The 12711-nt window shown below is 32.7% G+C and overlaps 1 protein-coding gene and 1 long non-coding RNA gene across 8 annotated transcripts in view; one reads left to right on the top strand and one right to left on the bottom strand.

Moving 5' to 3' along the window:
* Positions 1-12711, bottom strand: part of LOC143252891 (uncharacterized) — an 87904-nt gene that overhangs the window by 60715 nt on the left and 14478 nt on the right. Inside the window, exon 2 of the long non-coding RNA XR_013029231.1 lies at positions 10649-10746. This is a non-coding gene — a long non-coding RNA (uncharacterized LOC143252891). The remainder of the gene's footprint in view (positions 1-10648; positions 10747-12711) is intronic.
* Positions 1-12711, top strand: part of LOC143252888 (GATA-binding factor 5-B-like) — a 102015-nt gene that overhangs the window by 85857 nt on the left and 3447 nt on the right. For 5 of the 7 annotated variants that reach the window (XM_076505702.1, XM_076505704.1, XM_076505703.1 and 2 more), the window contains 3 exons: positions 4512-4690; positions 8993-9118; positions 9336-9465. In XM_076505702.1, coding sequence (XP_076361817.1) covers positions 4512-4690; positions 8993-9118; positions 9336-9465 — 435 coding nt within the window. Of the gene's footprint in view, positions 1-4511; positions 4691-8992; positions 9119-9335; positions 9466-10662; positions 11493-12711 lie in introns of those variants that run through there. The other 2 variants (XM_076505709.1, XM_076505707.1) reach the window with 2 other exon arrangements.

Genomic DNA, 12711 nt, shown 5'->3' with positions numbered 1-12711 from the left:
CATATTAAATAAATTTCGAAAGATACCATTCTTATAGGCCCTCATGTATTGACTTTTTATTAAACCGTACAATTCAGAACATGTTCACTTATCCTCACAACGTAAATTGTTACGTGTAAGTAGGTTTAGGTTTCTATACCGACTTTTCATTAAGTCGTATAATGAAGAACATGTTCACTTATCCTTGCAACATAAAGTTTCACATGTAAGTAGGTTTAGGTTTCTTTTTATTTACCATACAATGAGATGTCCTTACATGTTAAACCTTTCACTTTCGGTGATCCTTTGAAGGATTTTTCTTGATAATAGAATTGCATTGTGACGAAAAAAATCTATTAATTTTATCTTTGTAGCATTGCAATGTCCTAAGGCGATAGCTGGAATCATTTTCTTTTATAACTTGCATAATACATCTGTTCTGAAAGATATTATATTTTTTTATTGTATTTCAAGGCCATAATTTTGATTGTTCGGGTTTTTTCTTCAAAATTATTTTGGTACGTTATCATATGAAGTACTGAGTATTTTATGCATTTATTAATTCTAGTTGTTGTTTTTGTTGGTTTTTTTCTTAGTCCAAAACTACACATTTGGTTACTTGCGCTCTGTCCACAGCGGATATTATAGTGCTGTAAGATCGTGAATTTACCGCTGACCCATCAAGGGACCATTAATCCTGTACGATTTGTTTGTTTGTTTTGGAATTTCGCACAAAGCTACTCGATGGCTATCTGTGCTAGCCGTCCCTAATTTAGCAGTGTAAGACTAGAGGGAAGGCAGCTAGTCATCACCACCCACCGCCAACTCTTGGGCTACTCTTTTACCAACGAAAAGTGGGATTGACCGTAACATTATAACGCCCCCACGGCTGGGAGGGCGAGCATGTTTAGCGCGACTCGGGCGCGAACCCGCGACCCTCATGTTACGAAGCGCACGTCTTAACGCGCTAGGCCATGCCAGGCCCAATTCCGTACGAAGAAAAAAAATTTTAATTAGTGTCGATTACAACTACATTTCATAAAGCATTATAGGAAACACATAGTATACAGTTGTTTGTATCAAAATGAGTTTTAGACAATTAAGGTTTTTAAACTTTTAAATTTCTCTTTTACTCATATTAGGTGTTATATTCAGATTTTAATAAAAAACAAATAAAATTGTAATATACGTTTATAAAATTATGCTTATAAGCAGAAAGTAGGAAACTTAAACATTATTCAGCACCTCCTTTGATTCAGTAGTAAGTAACCAGGCTCATGTCACTAATAATCGGGTTTCCTTACCTGTGGTGAGCAGAACAAAAATAGCCGGTTTTATATCTTTACGTTTAACAACAACCAAACCATGCCTCAGCTTGTTTTATGAAAAACGTTTCAAACATGAATACGCAAAAGACTCTAAACTGTTATTTTGAAGTGCACACAATCGTTAAATAAATGTTTTTATCGCCATCAGTGTTTCATAAGTGGCATACTTTTTGATACAGGTTTTGACCCATACATTTGAAAAGCACAAGATTTTCAGTATGTTATCAATACACAATTCATATAAAAAAATTAGTTTTTCAGTGCAAAAACAATAACAACAAAATACAGCAAATGGAACAAAATGTCAGAAGTCTGGTACTGAGAAACTAGGTTCGACACGTTCGTGCGTCCACTTCAGTCTCACGTTGTCTTCTAGTCAGATCACTCTGAAACTGACATTAGCATTAAAACTTTTGTAAGGTATAGATAGACCTGCTGAAAATTTTATCAAGGAACTCATGTTTTTTTTTTTGTTTAATGCAAAAGCTATTCAAAATCAAATTGTATCATTATCTTCCCCCTTCCCCCATTCACAAAGAAGGTACCTTTTTCCTTTGTTGTTCCATAAACTGAATTAGTGGATGGTGAAACGCTGGTCAGTTAAACACCAGTAAAATAGTTTGCATATGCAAATTTATGCATTCTATAACATCTAAAAGTAGTGTTTTAAAAATAAATCAGCCATATGCAATGCGTTTTCAAGCAATTTTTTAAATATATACTTTATTTGAGATTTGTTTTTGAACATTTTCTGTATCAGATATGAAAGTTCTCTTGCGATTCGATTGGTTGATGGCTGTTAAATTCAAAGCGACACAATGCGGTATCAGTGCTCTGCTCATCACGGGTTTTTCAAACTCAATTTTCAGCGTCGTAAACTGACAGACTTATCGCTGAACCGTTGGAAAGTTTCTCACGCGATATGGAAATGAAGAAATAATGCTAATAAATAAATAAATACGCAGTTGTTTATAAAACGCACAAACTAGATACTATCAACCCTTCTTTCTTGCACTAAGTTTCAATATCAATATTCCCAAATAATTATATTCGTATCGATACATAATGCTCAATTATCTCTCTAAAGGATGAAAATATATAAGCACTTGATCCAGAGATCAATTTCTAATGGAATGTTAATACTTACTGTTATCATGTTTCCAATATAATAGAGAATTAAACAGGCAATTATTTAATTTAAATAAAGTGAGGTAATTGAAGCAGATTTATTTTTCTGAATAACTGTTTTTTAATAAGTAAAATTATTAGTCTTTTCAAATAATGACAAAAAACAATAAGTTAAATCGCTTTTAACCGCTTTTGAGATTTTGATTGAGCAACAACAGCCTAGAATATGGTAATTTTTAAAGTATTGCTGGGTAACTAGTGCGGCAATCTATCATAAACACAAGAAGCATTTTTTTACACTTACCCGAAACTTTCCGTGCCTTGTCACAGTGTAGTTCCTGTTTTAGTTCTATGATTATTTGTTTCGTATTCAAGAAAGCTCTATAAATTACACTTTGCATATAACAGTAGTATACACTGAGATAAATCTACTACAGATCCTTTTAAACTAGCCTGTCCAAAAAGGAGTTTACCGTGTCATTCTCCGTGTAAGAGATTTGAGCGATGCATTATACATGTAAGAAGTTTAGTTAGCTATTCTAAGTGTAATAAATTTGTCGCATAACTTTACGTATAAGAAGTTTAAGGAGCTATTCTCAGTATAAAATGTTTAGGGAGCTGGCTACGTGTAAAAACTTCAGAGATCCATTCTCAGTGTAAGGAGTTTTTGCAAATTATTCTACATGTAAGAAGTTTGGCGAACTCTTCTAAGTGTAAAAAATTTAGTGAGTCATTTATTCTACGTGTAAGACCACAATTAGTTGATTCTACAATTACTCCAAGATTTCCACCTGGTAGATCATTTTGCATCTCCATCTGCCACAAAATCATTTCTAAATAAAACCGTTATATTTACTGCCGCTTATTTTGTCCGGCATGGCCAAGTGGGTTAAGGCGATTGACTCGTGATCTGACGGTCGCGAATTCGAATCTTGGTCGCACCAAACATGCTCCCCTTTCAGCCGTGGGAGCGTTATAATGTGACGGTCAATCCCACTATTCGTTGGTAAAAGAGTAGCACAAGAGTTGGCGGTGGGTGGTGATGACTAACTGTCGTCCCTCTAGTCTTACACTGCTAAATTAGGGACGGCTAGCGCAGATAGCCCTCCTGTAGCTTTGCGCGAAATTCAAAAATAAACTACCGCTTATTTTGTCTTTAAGTTAATATTTTCTACAGAATCATCTCTATACACTAGTAATATCATTGGCGTGTACTTCGTAATCCGAGGGTCGCGGGTTCGCGCCCGAGTCGCGCCAAACATGCTCGCCCTCCCAGCCGTGGGGGCGTTATAATGTGACGGTCAATCCCACTATTCGTTGGTAAAAGAGTAGCCCAAGAGTTGGCGGTGGGTGGTGATGACTAGCTGCCTTCCCTCTAGTCTTACATTGCTAAATTAGGGACGGCTAGCACAGATAGCCCTCGAGTAGCTTTGTGCAAAATTCAAAAACAAACAAACAAACAAGTAATATAATTGTGTAGCTTTCTTTGGAATATTTGCACAAAGCAGTGTAAATGATGTAGAGGTTATCTGTTCTCATTTGGAACTAATAGGTTAGAGAGAAGGCAGCTGCACATAGCTCCAAAGAGCATATAGTGCGTTTATTTACTAATAGTATGCAAGCCGCGAATCATCGAATTCACAGTCGGTCACGCCTGGTTCACTGATAGTAGAAAACATTAAATGAAATACTTTGCAGTGCTGTGGTGCTTTGATAATTTTGAATCATTACTGTGATCTACATTAATATACACAACTATTCAAAAGTAACGTTACACGTGAAATACATAGAAAATAGCAAAATGTCTTATGTATTACATTTGTGAACTTACAGTTCCACACTTTCAAACGAATCTCAATATAGGGTGTGACTTTTGGGTCATCCTAGACTTACTTCTTAAGTAGTTATATTTTTTTATATAAAAGTGTTCTAATATTTTATGACTGAGAATATGTTATTCGTATTATTACAATTAAAATTTGAAAAAACAATGTTTGAAGAATTATATGTATATGTTATAGTGGTATTTCAACTTCACTGTGCTGTATAAATTTCAAGATTTAACTCTACGTACAGTTGATCCGGCCGCAGCTTACGCTCATTTTGCAGAAGGACGGGAGTGTGTCAATTGTGGTGCCATCTCTACACCATTATGGCGGCGAGACGGAACTGGCCATTACCTCTGCAACGCCTGCGGACTTTACCACAAGATGAACGGGGTAAACAGACCTCTTATCAAACCTCAGAGGCGGCTTGTAAGTAGGGCTAACATAGGATGAGCATTTCGATCCATTTTAGGCCTAATTACTTGCTATATATCTCTCCTAAGAAATGTGACCAAGTGGGTTGCATAGTGAAATGTAACCAGGTCTCCGCTTAACAATTCTGAAACTTACGGTTATTAAAAACTGAATTTACTAAAATGGATCTTTAATGTATGCTCTCATAATGGTAGTTACAGAACAAATAAATTGTTTTATATTTAGTGTAATAACATGAAACAGAATGCTACGCAATTTGTTCCTTTATGCGCCTTTCTTCAAAATGCAGAGTTCAATTTATAGCGAAAGTATGAACTCTACAGCTTTTAGCTTGCGCCAGTTTTAGTAAAGGTTACTTCCTGCTTTTTAATGTTTACAATATCATACATTCTAAGTTATATTTAATCTTAAAATTTAAACTTTATACCTGAATTATACATAAAAAAGTATAAAGTATTAAAAAAGAAGAACTGAAAATAAAGACCATCTGGCAGTACGTATTGTCAACATTAACGTAGTAACATGAGGTACATGACATAACAATACAGTAATGTTTATATACAGTTACTGGTAGTGTTATAAATACAATACATACATTTGTTTTGTTAAAATTAAAATAAACCTCCCCTCTTATTTTATTTGTAGAAAATCATTTGCTTTATTGCAATAGCTTATTTTACTTTAATGTCTGTTAACCTTAGTTTCACAACAAATGATGCTTATTCTTTATTATCACTGTGATGCTTTGTTTTAAATTGTTTTAAAATATTTAATTACTGATAAAAATTCAGATAAAAAGAAAGTATATTTAAAATTTTGGCTTATTATATCATTCCATATGTACGTGACTTAACACCTGCGATAAAAATAATATTTTAAAAACTGATTGTTTATAGTTGAGCAGAAAGCTACACAATGGGCTGTCTGTGCTCCGCCTATCACATGTGATCAAACCCAGTTTATAGCTTTGTAAATACGCAAACATATCGCTATGCGACTGCGGGCAACATAGCAGGTAGTAAAAAATATATATATAAACTTTCCATCATGGGTAAAATTTTGATTTTTAACCATAAAATTTTGAATTCCTTTTTGGTATTGATTGTGATAGTCCCTATACAGAGGAGACTGTAAGAAAATTAGGTTTAAGTGCAGAAAAATACGGATGTGTTTCATCTTAAGTCTGGCATCATTTTAAAGATACGCAGTACAACAGTGAAAATAAATGTTTAGATGTATACAAACATGTTGTATTATTGTATCATGTGCCATATTAATGGTGCAAAACGTTGTACTGAAGTATGTTCTTTTTCAATTCCGTTATTTTTTACTTTTATACTTTGCATATTCACTTCATATATTCATAAGTACAATTAAGGAATTTTGCTTACATTTGACCTCAATATTTTAGTCACATAATTTACTTTAATAAAATACAGTGTTAAAATAAATAATTATCAATTCTTATCCAAAAATATTATTTGTAAATTGCTTGTATAAATTGAATAATAATTACAATGCATTTGCTTAGTCTGTTAGCACACGACTGTTGTTATTAATGAAAATTGATTATAATATATAGCACCCAGACCTGTGTTATTAATGCAAATTGATTATAATATATATCACCTAGACCAGTTTTTCTCAAATTGTGGTCCCGACAAAAAAGGGAGTTGCGAGATCATAAAAAAATATTACAATAGTGGACATTTCAAATTGTGTATAGTAATTTGATATCGCTTTGTGTATGTCGAGAGTGGGCGGTCGTCAAAGCCTCAAAGATTTTCAAAAAGGGACCCAGCAAAAACGTTTGAAAATCCATAGCGCAATCCACTACAATGACTGTCGCATTCCATTCGACCTGATGAGTACTAGTATTAAATGAAAGACTAGTCGTCACTGAATTCGGTAGATGTAATGTGGTTGTTTTCTTATTTTGTTTATATTTTGTTCTTATAACTTTATGAAGCTAAACTGTTTATGTTAAATTATGATCGTTACGTGATATCGCGATGAGCGCAAGAATCACGTGTTCATGTGACTCCTTGAGTGTCCGAACATATTTTCTCCCAACATTCATTATTGTTAGGTCAGATTTATCATTTACCGTACTCTTTCTTTATCTGCGGAAGAATTCAACCAGGAAAGAATGTTACATGTCCATAGAAAATTCTTAATATTATCTGAGATGTTTATTTTCGGTAAATTTTGTTCTGAATGCTCTTTCAGTTGCATCTGATACTAAGAAATGAGACTAGTCTATCTGTAGTTTTTAAACAGTTTCTAAAGAGCTTCCTTTGGACTCTCACATATAAGCATGGCGATAGCAAAACAACTGTCACTGTTGTATATGTTTATAGCAATAATTTGTATTCTGAAACTTTAGTTCGTAGAAAACGTAGGTGAATACAAGTAATAAAATAAATTTAGAAAAATAGGAATGATATAAGGATGGCAATCCCAAAAAGTACAGAAAGTAAGTAAGGATTGAATACACAAAACTCCCTGCATAAGTAGTCAAATTTTTCAAAGAAAAACTTTTATCTACAACTAAATGTTGATTTTCTTTCATTTGCATCATGCAAATTCAAGTATGAATAAAAGTATTTAAACTGAATAATGATATAAAATCTTAGAATGGCTAATTCTCAAAATACTGTAATATTAACTCAGTGGCTACTTGTATACAGATTTTTCTATTAATCCTTGCTTCTGTACTTTCTGGCATTGCTATCCCTACATCATTCTTTTTTCCCTAAAATTCTCTTATTACATGTGTATTTTTACTTTTTTTTTTTAATGAACAGTAGTCACTTTAAATGAAGAAAGTTTAGCCTGGCGTGATGACCTGTCTTGACGGACATTGTATGTTAAAGTTAGTGAAACGCTATACTGTTTCTATGCTCTCTAAGTAAAAATGTAACATTTTGGTGAGTAAATCATCACAATGGCTTCAACTACTGGTGAGCTAGTTCTTTTGACACCAGAGCCAGAATAATCGACAGAACATTTGGCTGTTACCCTACCCGCCGATTGTCTAGTTTAACAATGATTTTTGGATAAAATGCAAATCTTGATAGCTTTTGGAAACCTCAAAAACCTAAGTTAAATGTTTATAAAAGTATCTTACATTGTTGTAGGAGAGAATTGAGACTATAATGAGCAATACATAATATGCGACAGCCATTTCTTTTTTTTGGGGGGGCTATCCCTACATACTAAGCATGACTGTGTTTAGTAATAGTATGAATAAACAGTTAAGCGAACATACTACTGTATATACACATAAATAACATAATCAGATCTTTCTTTTTAGACACATAAGAACTGCTTAACGTTCAACTTAAATCCTATTTCTGTACCTTTTGTATTTGGTCAATAAATTTAATTTTATCGTATCTATACTTCCGTTTAACACGTATTTTCTGTAAACTTGATATTCAAAGTACAAATTCTAGTTTACGCCATCAGTTTTTAGTGTGAACTGTACACATAGAAAGATACGTGAATATTGTTTTACATACATGTTTTTTTTATTTCGCAAACACTTTATATTAAAGATTATCAGTCTAATCAGTCACGACAAAAAATGAAATATTTATAAAGCATAGATAGTAGTATCACGTGCACGGACAAACTGTTCAGATTAGGCGTTACAAACATGCCACAAAACAATGTTTCTGTATAGTGTAGTTCGTAATTTATGATCTAGCTGCATGTTGATGTCTTGTGAAAACTTTGCATTATGTATGAATAAATGAGCATTTGCTAGGTTTCTTATCAGTCTTCTACTTTTATAAACTACTATCCATAGTAAAATACAAATAATATATGTTTCTAAGCTTACAGATAGCCCGATGTGGCTTTGATATAAGAAAAACACACAAACACACACATTCTAAGCTTACAACCTTTGAATGACCTCTTATCTAATTAGTGTATCAATCTCTACCAGATCTCAAAAGCGTTGTGGCAAAACGAGTTACCTACGAAACACTTTGAAAAGATCCCTAGAAAGACGTTGGTAGATTTCAAGTCTTTGTCAAAATAGCCTCTAGCAAAAGATCGTGAAAATATGATAAATTGAACGCACAATATACTTTAGAAAAATTTCGAAATCCTGTGATAACAAGCTATTCTTGCAAACTTATTTTTTAACAACCTTAACTGTAATCATTAAGCTAAAAAACAAACTGAAATTAAATAGCAAAATTCTATATCTTAAATATGAGTTGCTGTTTCATCCATGTTCCAAAACTATTAAGGCTATGTAATATTTTTTCATTCACCCATCAGGCGGTGTCCAGAAGAACCGGTCTATGCTGTTCTAATTGTGGAACCACCACCACAACACTTTGGCGGAGGAATAATGAAGGAGAACCTGTCTGCAATGCTTGTGGCCTTTATTACAAACTGCATAATGTAAACAGCATATCAATGTCTTAGTAGAATTATAATGATTATATTAAAGAAAAATATATATATGGATTTTGTTTTTTACCATTATGTGCTCGAATCAAACCTTTTATTTCTGAGATATTGAATATATATCAGATATTTAATGTTCACTCAATATGACTTTACTCTTTATAATGCTTGACCAAATTAAATAGACTAAATTTTGTTGGTATCTTTACAGGTAAATCGACCATTAGCCATGAGGAAAGAAGGAATTCAAACAAGAAAACGAAAACCTAAAAATGCAAATAAAAATTCGGCCAATTCTGATTCAAAAGGATCTGACGTCGTCAAATTAAACTCTTCTTCAGGTAACATTTCAGCTGTTTAGTAGAAAATCTTGTTTATTTAAAATTTTAATAGTTTAACATTTATATTTAGTTTGAACGATCTAAATATTGTTTATGGGCATTGAAAACGCAAAAACACAACAAAATTTGTTGTATATTACAAATGCGCTTCCAGTTATAAACTATTCAAATATTCAGTTTTTGTATTTATAAGGAATTCTATAAGGTAAAAACACCAAAGCACAGCATGCTTACTGATCGTGCCTTTAAAAAAAAAAGCCAGAAATGTACACCATTCCGTGTTCGTATTCTTTAGATTTCACGAAGGAAAAAGCAGTATTACAAATACGAAATTAACAGGTGTTAGTGAATTCAGAAATAGTTCTATACTTGCTTTGTTCTAACATAAACAGATCAGATCAATGTTTAAACCCTGTAGAGAGTTAAACCCTATATCTTGACTGCGCGTAACGATATTTTGAGCAGGTGCTTTCAAATTTAATATTTTATGGTTTTTCCAAAGTGTGTCAAAGAGTTTTGAACATCCTGTTTTTTCACACAAAAATTGAAAATTTATGCATAGATTTATTTAAAGTGTTTGTTTATCGACTTTCTCCATTTCATTTAAATGTAGTACTTCGTATACAATTGATAGTTTCACCCTTAGTTATCTAACGTGCATAAAAAAAAAACAATTAGAAATTATAAAACAGTGTTATTTGACGTCAGAAACATGGAATATTAATGTTTTGCTGTTAACATAGAAGAACAGGAAAACTACATCTCATGAGCCAGTCGGATTTTTCTTAAGGCAGTGTATTCCATTCTAATTTAAGAAACACTATATTTTAACTCTCTAACAAATTAAACAATTAACTGGGGTAACTCTATTACTATCCAAATATATATAAAAAAGACTTTTCTGTTCTATTCCACACCAAGTGCGTTTAAAATATTCTGAACTCTTTAATGGTTATATTTCATGAAATAACTTTCAGTGATAATATATTAAACATCATAACGGTACTAAGGTTTTTTTAAGTCTGAAGTACCAGATGAGCCAGTCGTAATAGTGTTATTATATTTAAGACGATAGTCGCAATATGTATAAACTTAATATAATACATGGAAAACAAGGGATCATTCGGTCCTTAAACGTTGCTCCTATAAACCCACTGTAACAAAGGCTAAAATTTAAACTCACCTTTCATTTTTCAGGAATTCTTCGATTCCTTCTTAAACTCTGGTAAAATGCCAGCCACTACTCCTGTCGATGGCAACTCACTCCATCAGCCAATTTCCCTGTTAGAAAAATAAAAATGTCTTTACTCGAGTCTAGCTTGTCTTTTGTAAATCTTAATGTCGTGCCTTCTTGTACCATTGTCTCTATAATAATATAGCATAAAGAAATCAAAGGTCTTTATTCTATAGAACTCCCGGAAGTTTTGTAAGCTTCTTTAAAGTCACTTATTACTTTTCTTTTCCCAAGACAAAGATATTTATCCATCCTTATAAAATAATCCTTCCATTCCAAAAAATAACCCTGGTGGCCCTTTTCTGAACCTTTTCCAATAGGTCAATAACCTTTCTTTCATAAGAAGATCAAAACTATAAGAATATTTCAAGTGAGGCCAAACTAGTGATTTGTATAAAGTCATAATTAATTCTTTTTTATTTGTATCAATCTGAAAAACGTTATGAAAGTAATAATTTTACTACTATCAACAGAATAGTGTATCGATAACTGACTGACTTATCACTACTATTTTTATTCGCTACTTTTCACTCGCATCTACTTTTTAAAATTCAAACTGTTCTTAAATATGCGTGTGTGAATATTCGTAATATGTAAGCATCTTATACTTGATAATATTAACTATCGCTAACTTAGTATTCCGAGAATTATTCAATAAGGATTTTAGATCACAACCGTAACATATGTTTTCATCGCTATCAACAAAATAACTTTTTCATCCTTCTTTCATCGGCATTTAGGATTTTTAATATACGTTACATCAGTTTCAAATAATTCAAGAGAAAGAATTACTGTTTATAACTTCATTTTAGCACGTTGTTTTTAACTTCTAGTATTACTGCTTATGTTCAGGATGAGTAATTTGAAGTTGTTTTAGGATTACTTAGATTTAGGTGGGATTAGAACCTAGTATCAGGGTTACGTTTAGTTAAATTTATTGTTTACGTTTCACTTGCTAGGTTTAGGTTGAATTGGGAATAATCCTAAATTTGTTTGTTTAATTCTAAAAGAACGATAAAAGGTTTGCTAGCATTCCTTAAAGAAGCGGTAAACGTTAGTACATACGTTCAGAATTAATGTTATGAATCTAATAATCTATTAAAGTTAAATTCCATTACTAATGCAACAACATTTCTGAACGATTCCCATATTCTTTACAAAAAGTACACAGACCCTCACGTTCCCAATTATCGTCCGCTGAAGTAAATGGTTCTTTATTCCAAGTAAAACCACACAGAAGCTGTCCTTGTATGTCTGAACTACTCACATCCCGAGGTGCAGGTAAACGTTAAGCACTTCTCACTGGTTACAAAGACAATTATCTTGTGATTTGTATGTTGTTTAGTATCATTTGTGTTGGTTGTGGTGTTTAGAATTCCTTGTTTGAACTTGGTACGTGACTCAGTGGTTCTAAAACGGGCCAAATAAGACGCCAAGATTGAATACAGATAATAAATTCTGGCTTTGTAAATGTGAAACTTACACGAACGTATCTGTAGGTCATTGAGCATTATTACAACTACAACATGATATTAAATAAAAACTAACTTCTTGTTACTTGTTATGTGCTGGTGTGCTTGTTTTATTCATTTTCGTGCAAAATCACTCGAGGGCTGTCTGTGCAAGCCGTTCCTATTTTTAAAGTAACACACTGTGTAGTTAATCAACTCCAACCACCGTCAATTTTTACCAAAGAAAGGCTAGATTGGCCGTCACGTTATAAGATCGTTAGGCTAGAAGATCGAGTTAGTTGGGGACTGGATTCGAACCTTTGACCCAAAGGCTGCAAGTCGATCGTTCTAATTCCAGCCCCTACAAAACAAGGAAATATATTTTTAATTTACCGAAGTTTCATAGAAAGACTAAAAACTAAAAACATTTTTGGTATTCTTGTTTAATGACAGAGTTGGTGTATTTAAAAGATGTTTTTCATTGAAACAGATTCCCAGTGCTCACATTATCAAGGCTGTTTATAGAAAATAATATTAAAGATGTTAAAAATCATGCTTAGA

This window comes from Tachypleus tridentatus, chromosome 6 (genome assembly GCF_004210375.1).
Source record: "Tachypleus tridentatus isolate NWPU-2018 chromosome 6, ASM421037v1, whole genome shotgun sequence".
Classification (NCBI taxonomy): Eukaryota; Metazoa; Arthropoda; class Merostomata; order Xiphosura; family Limulidae; genus Tachypleus; species Tachypleus tridentatus.
This window is presented reverse-complemented; position numbering and strand designations above follow the sequence as displayed.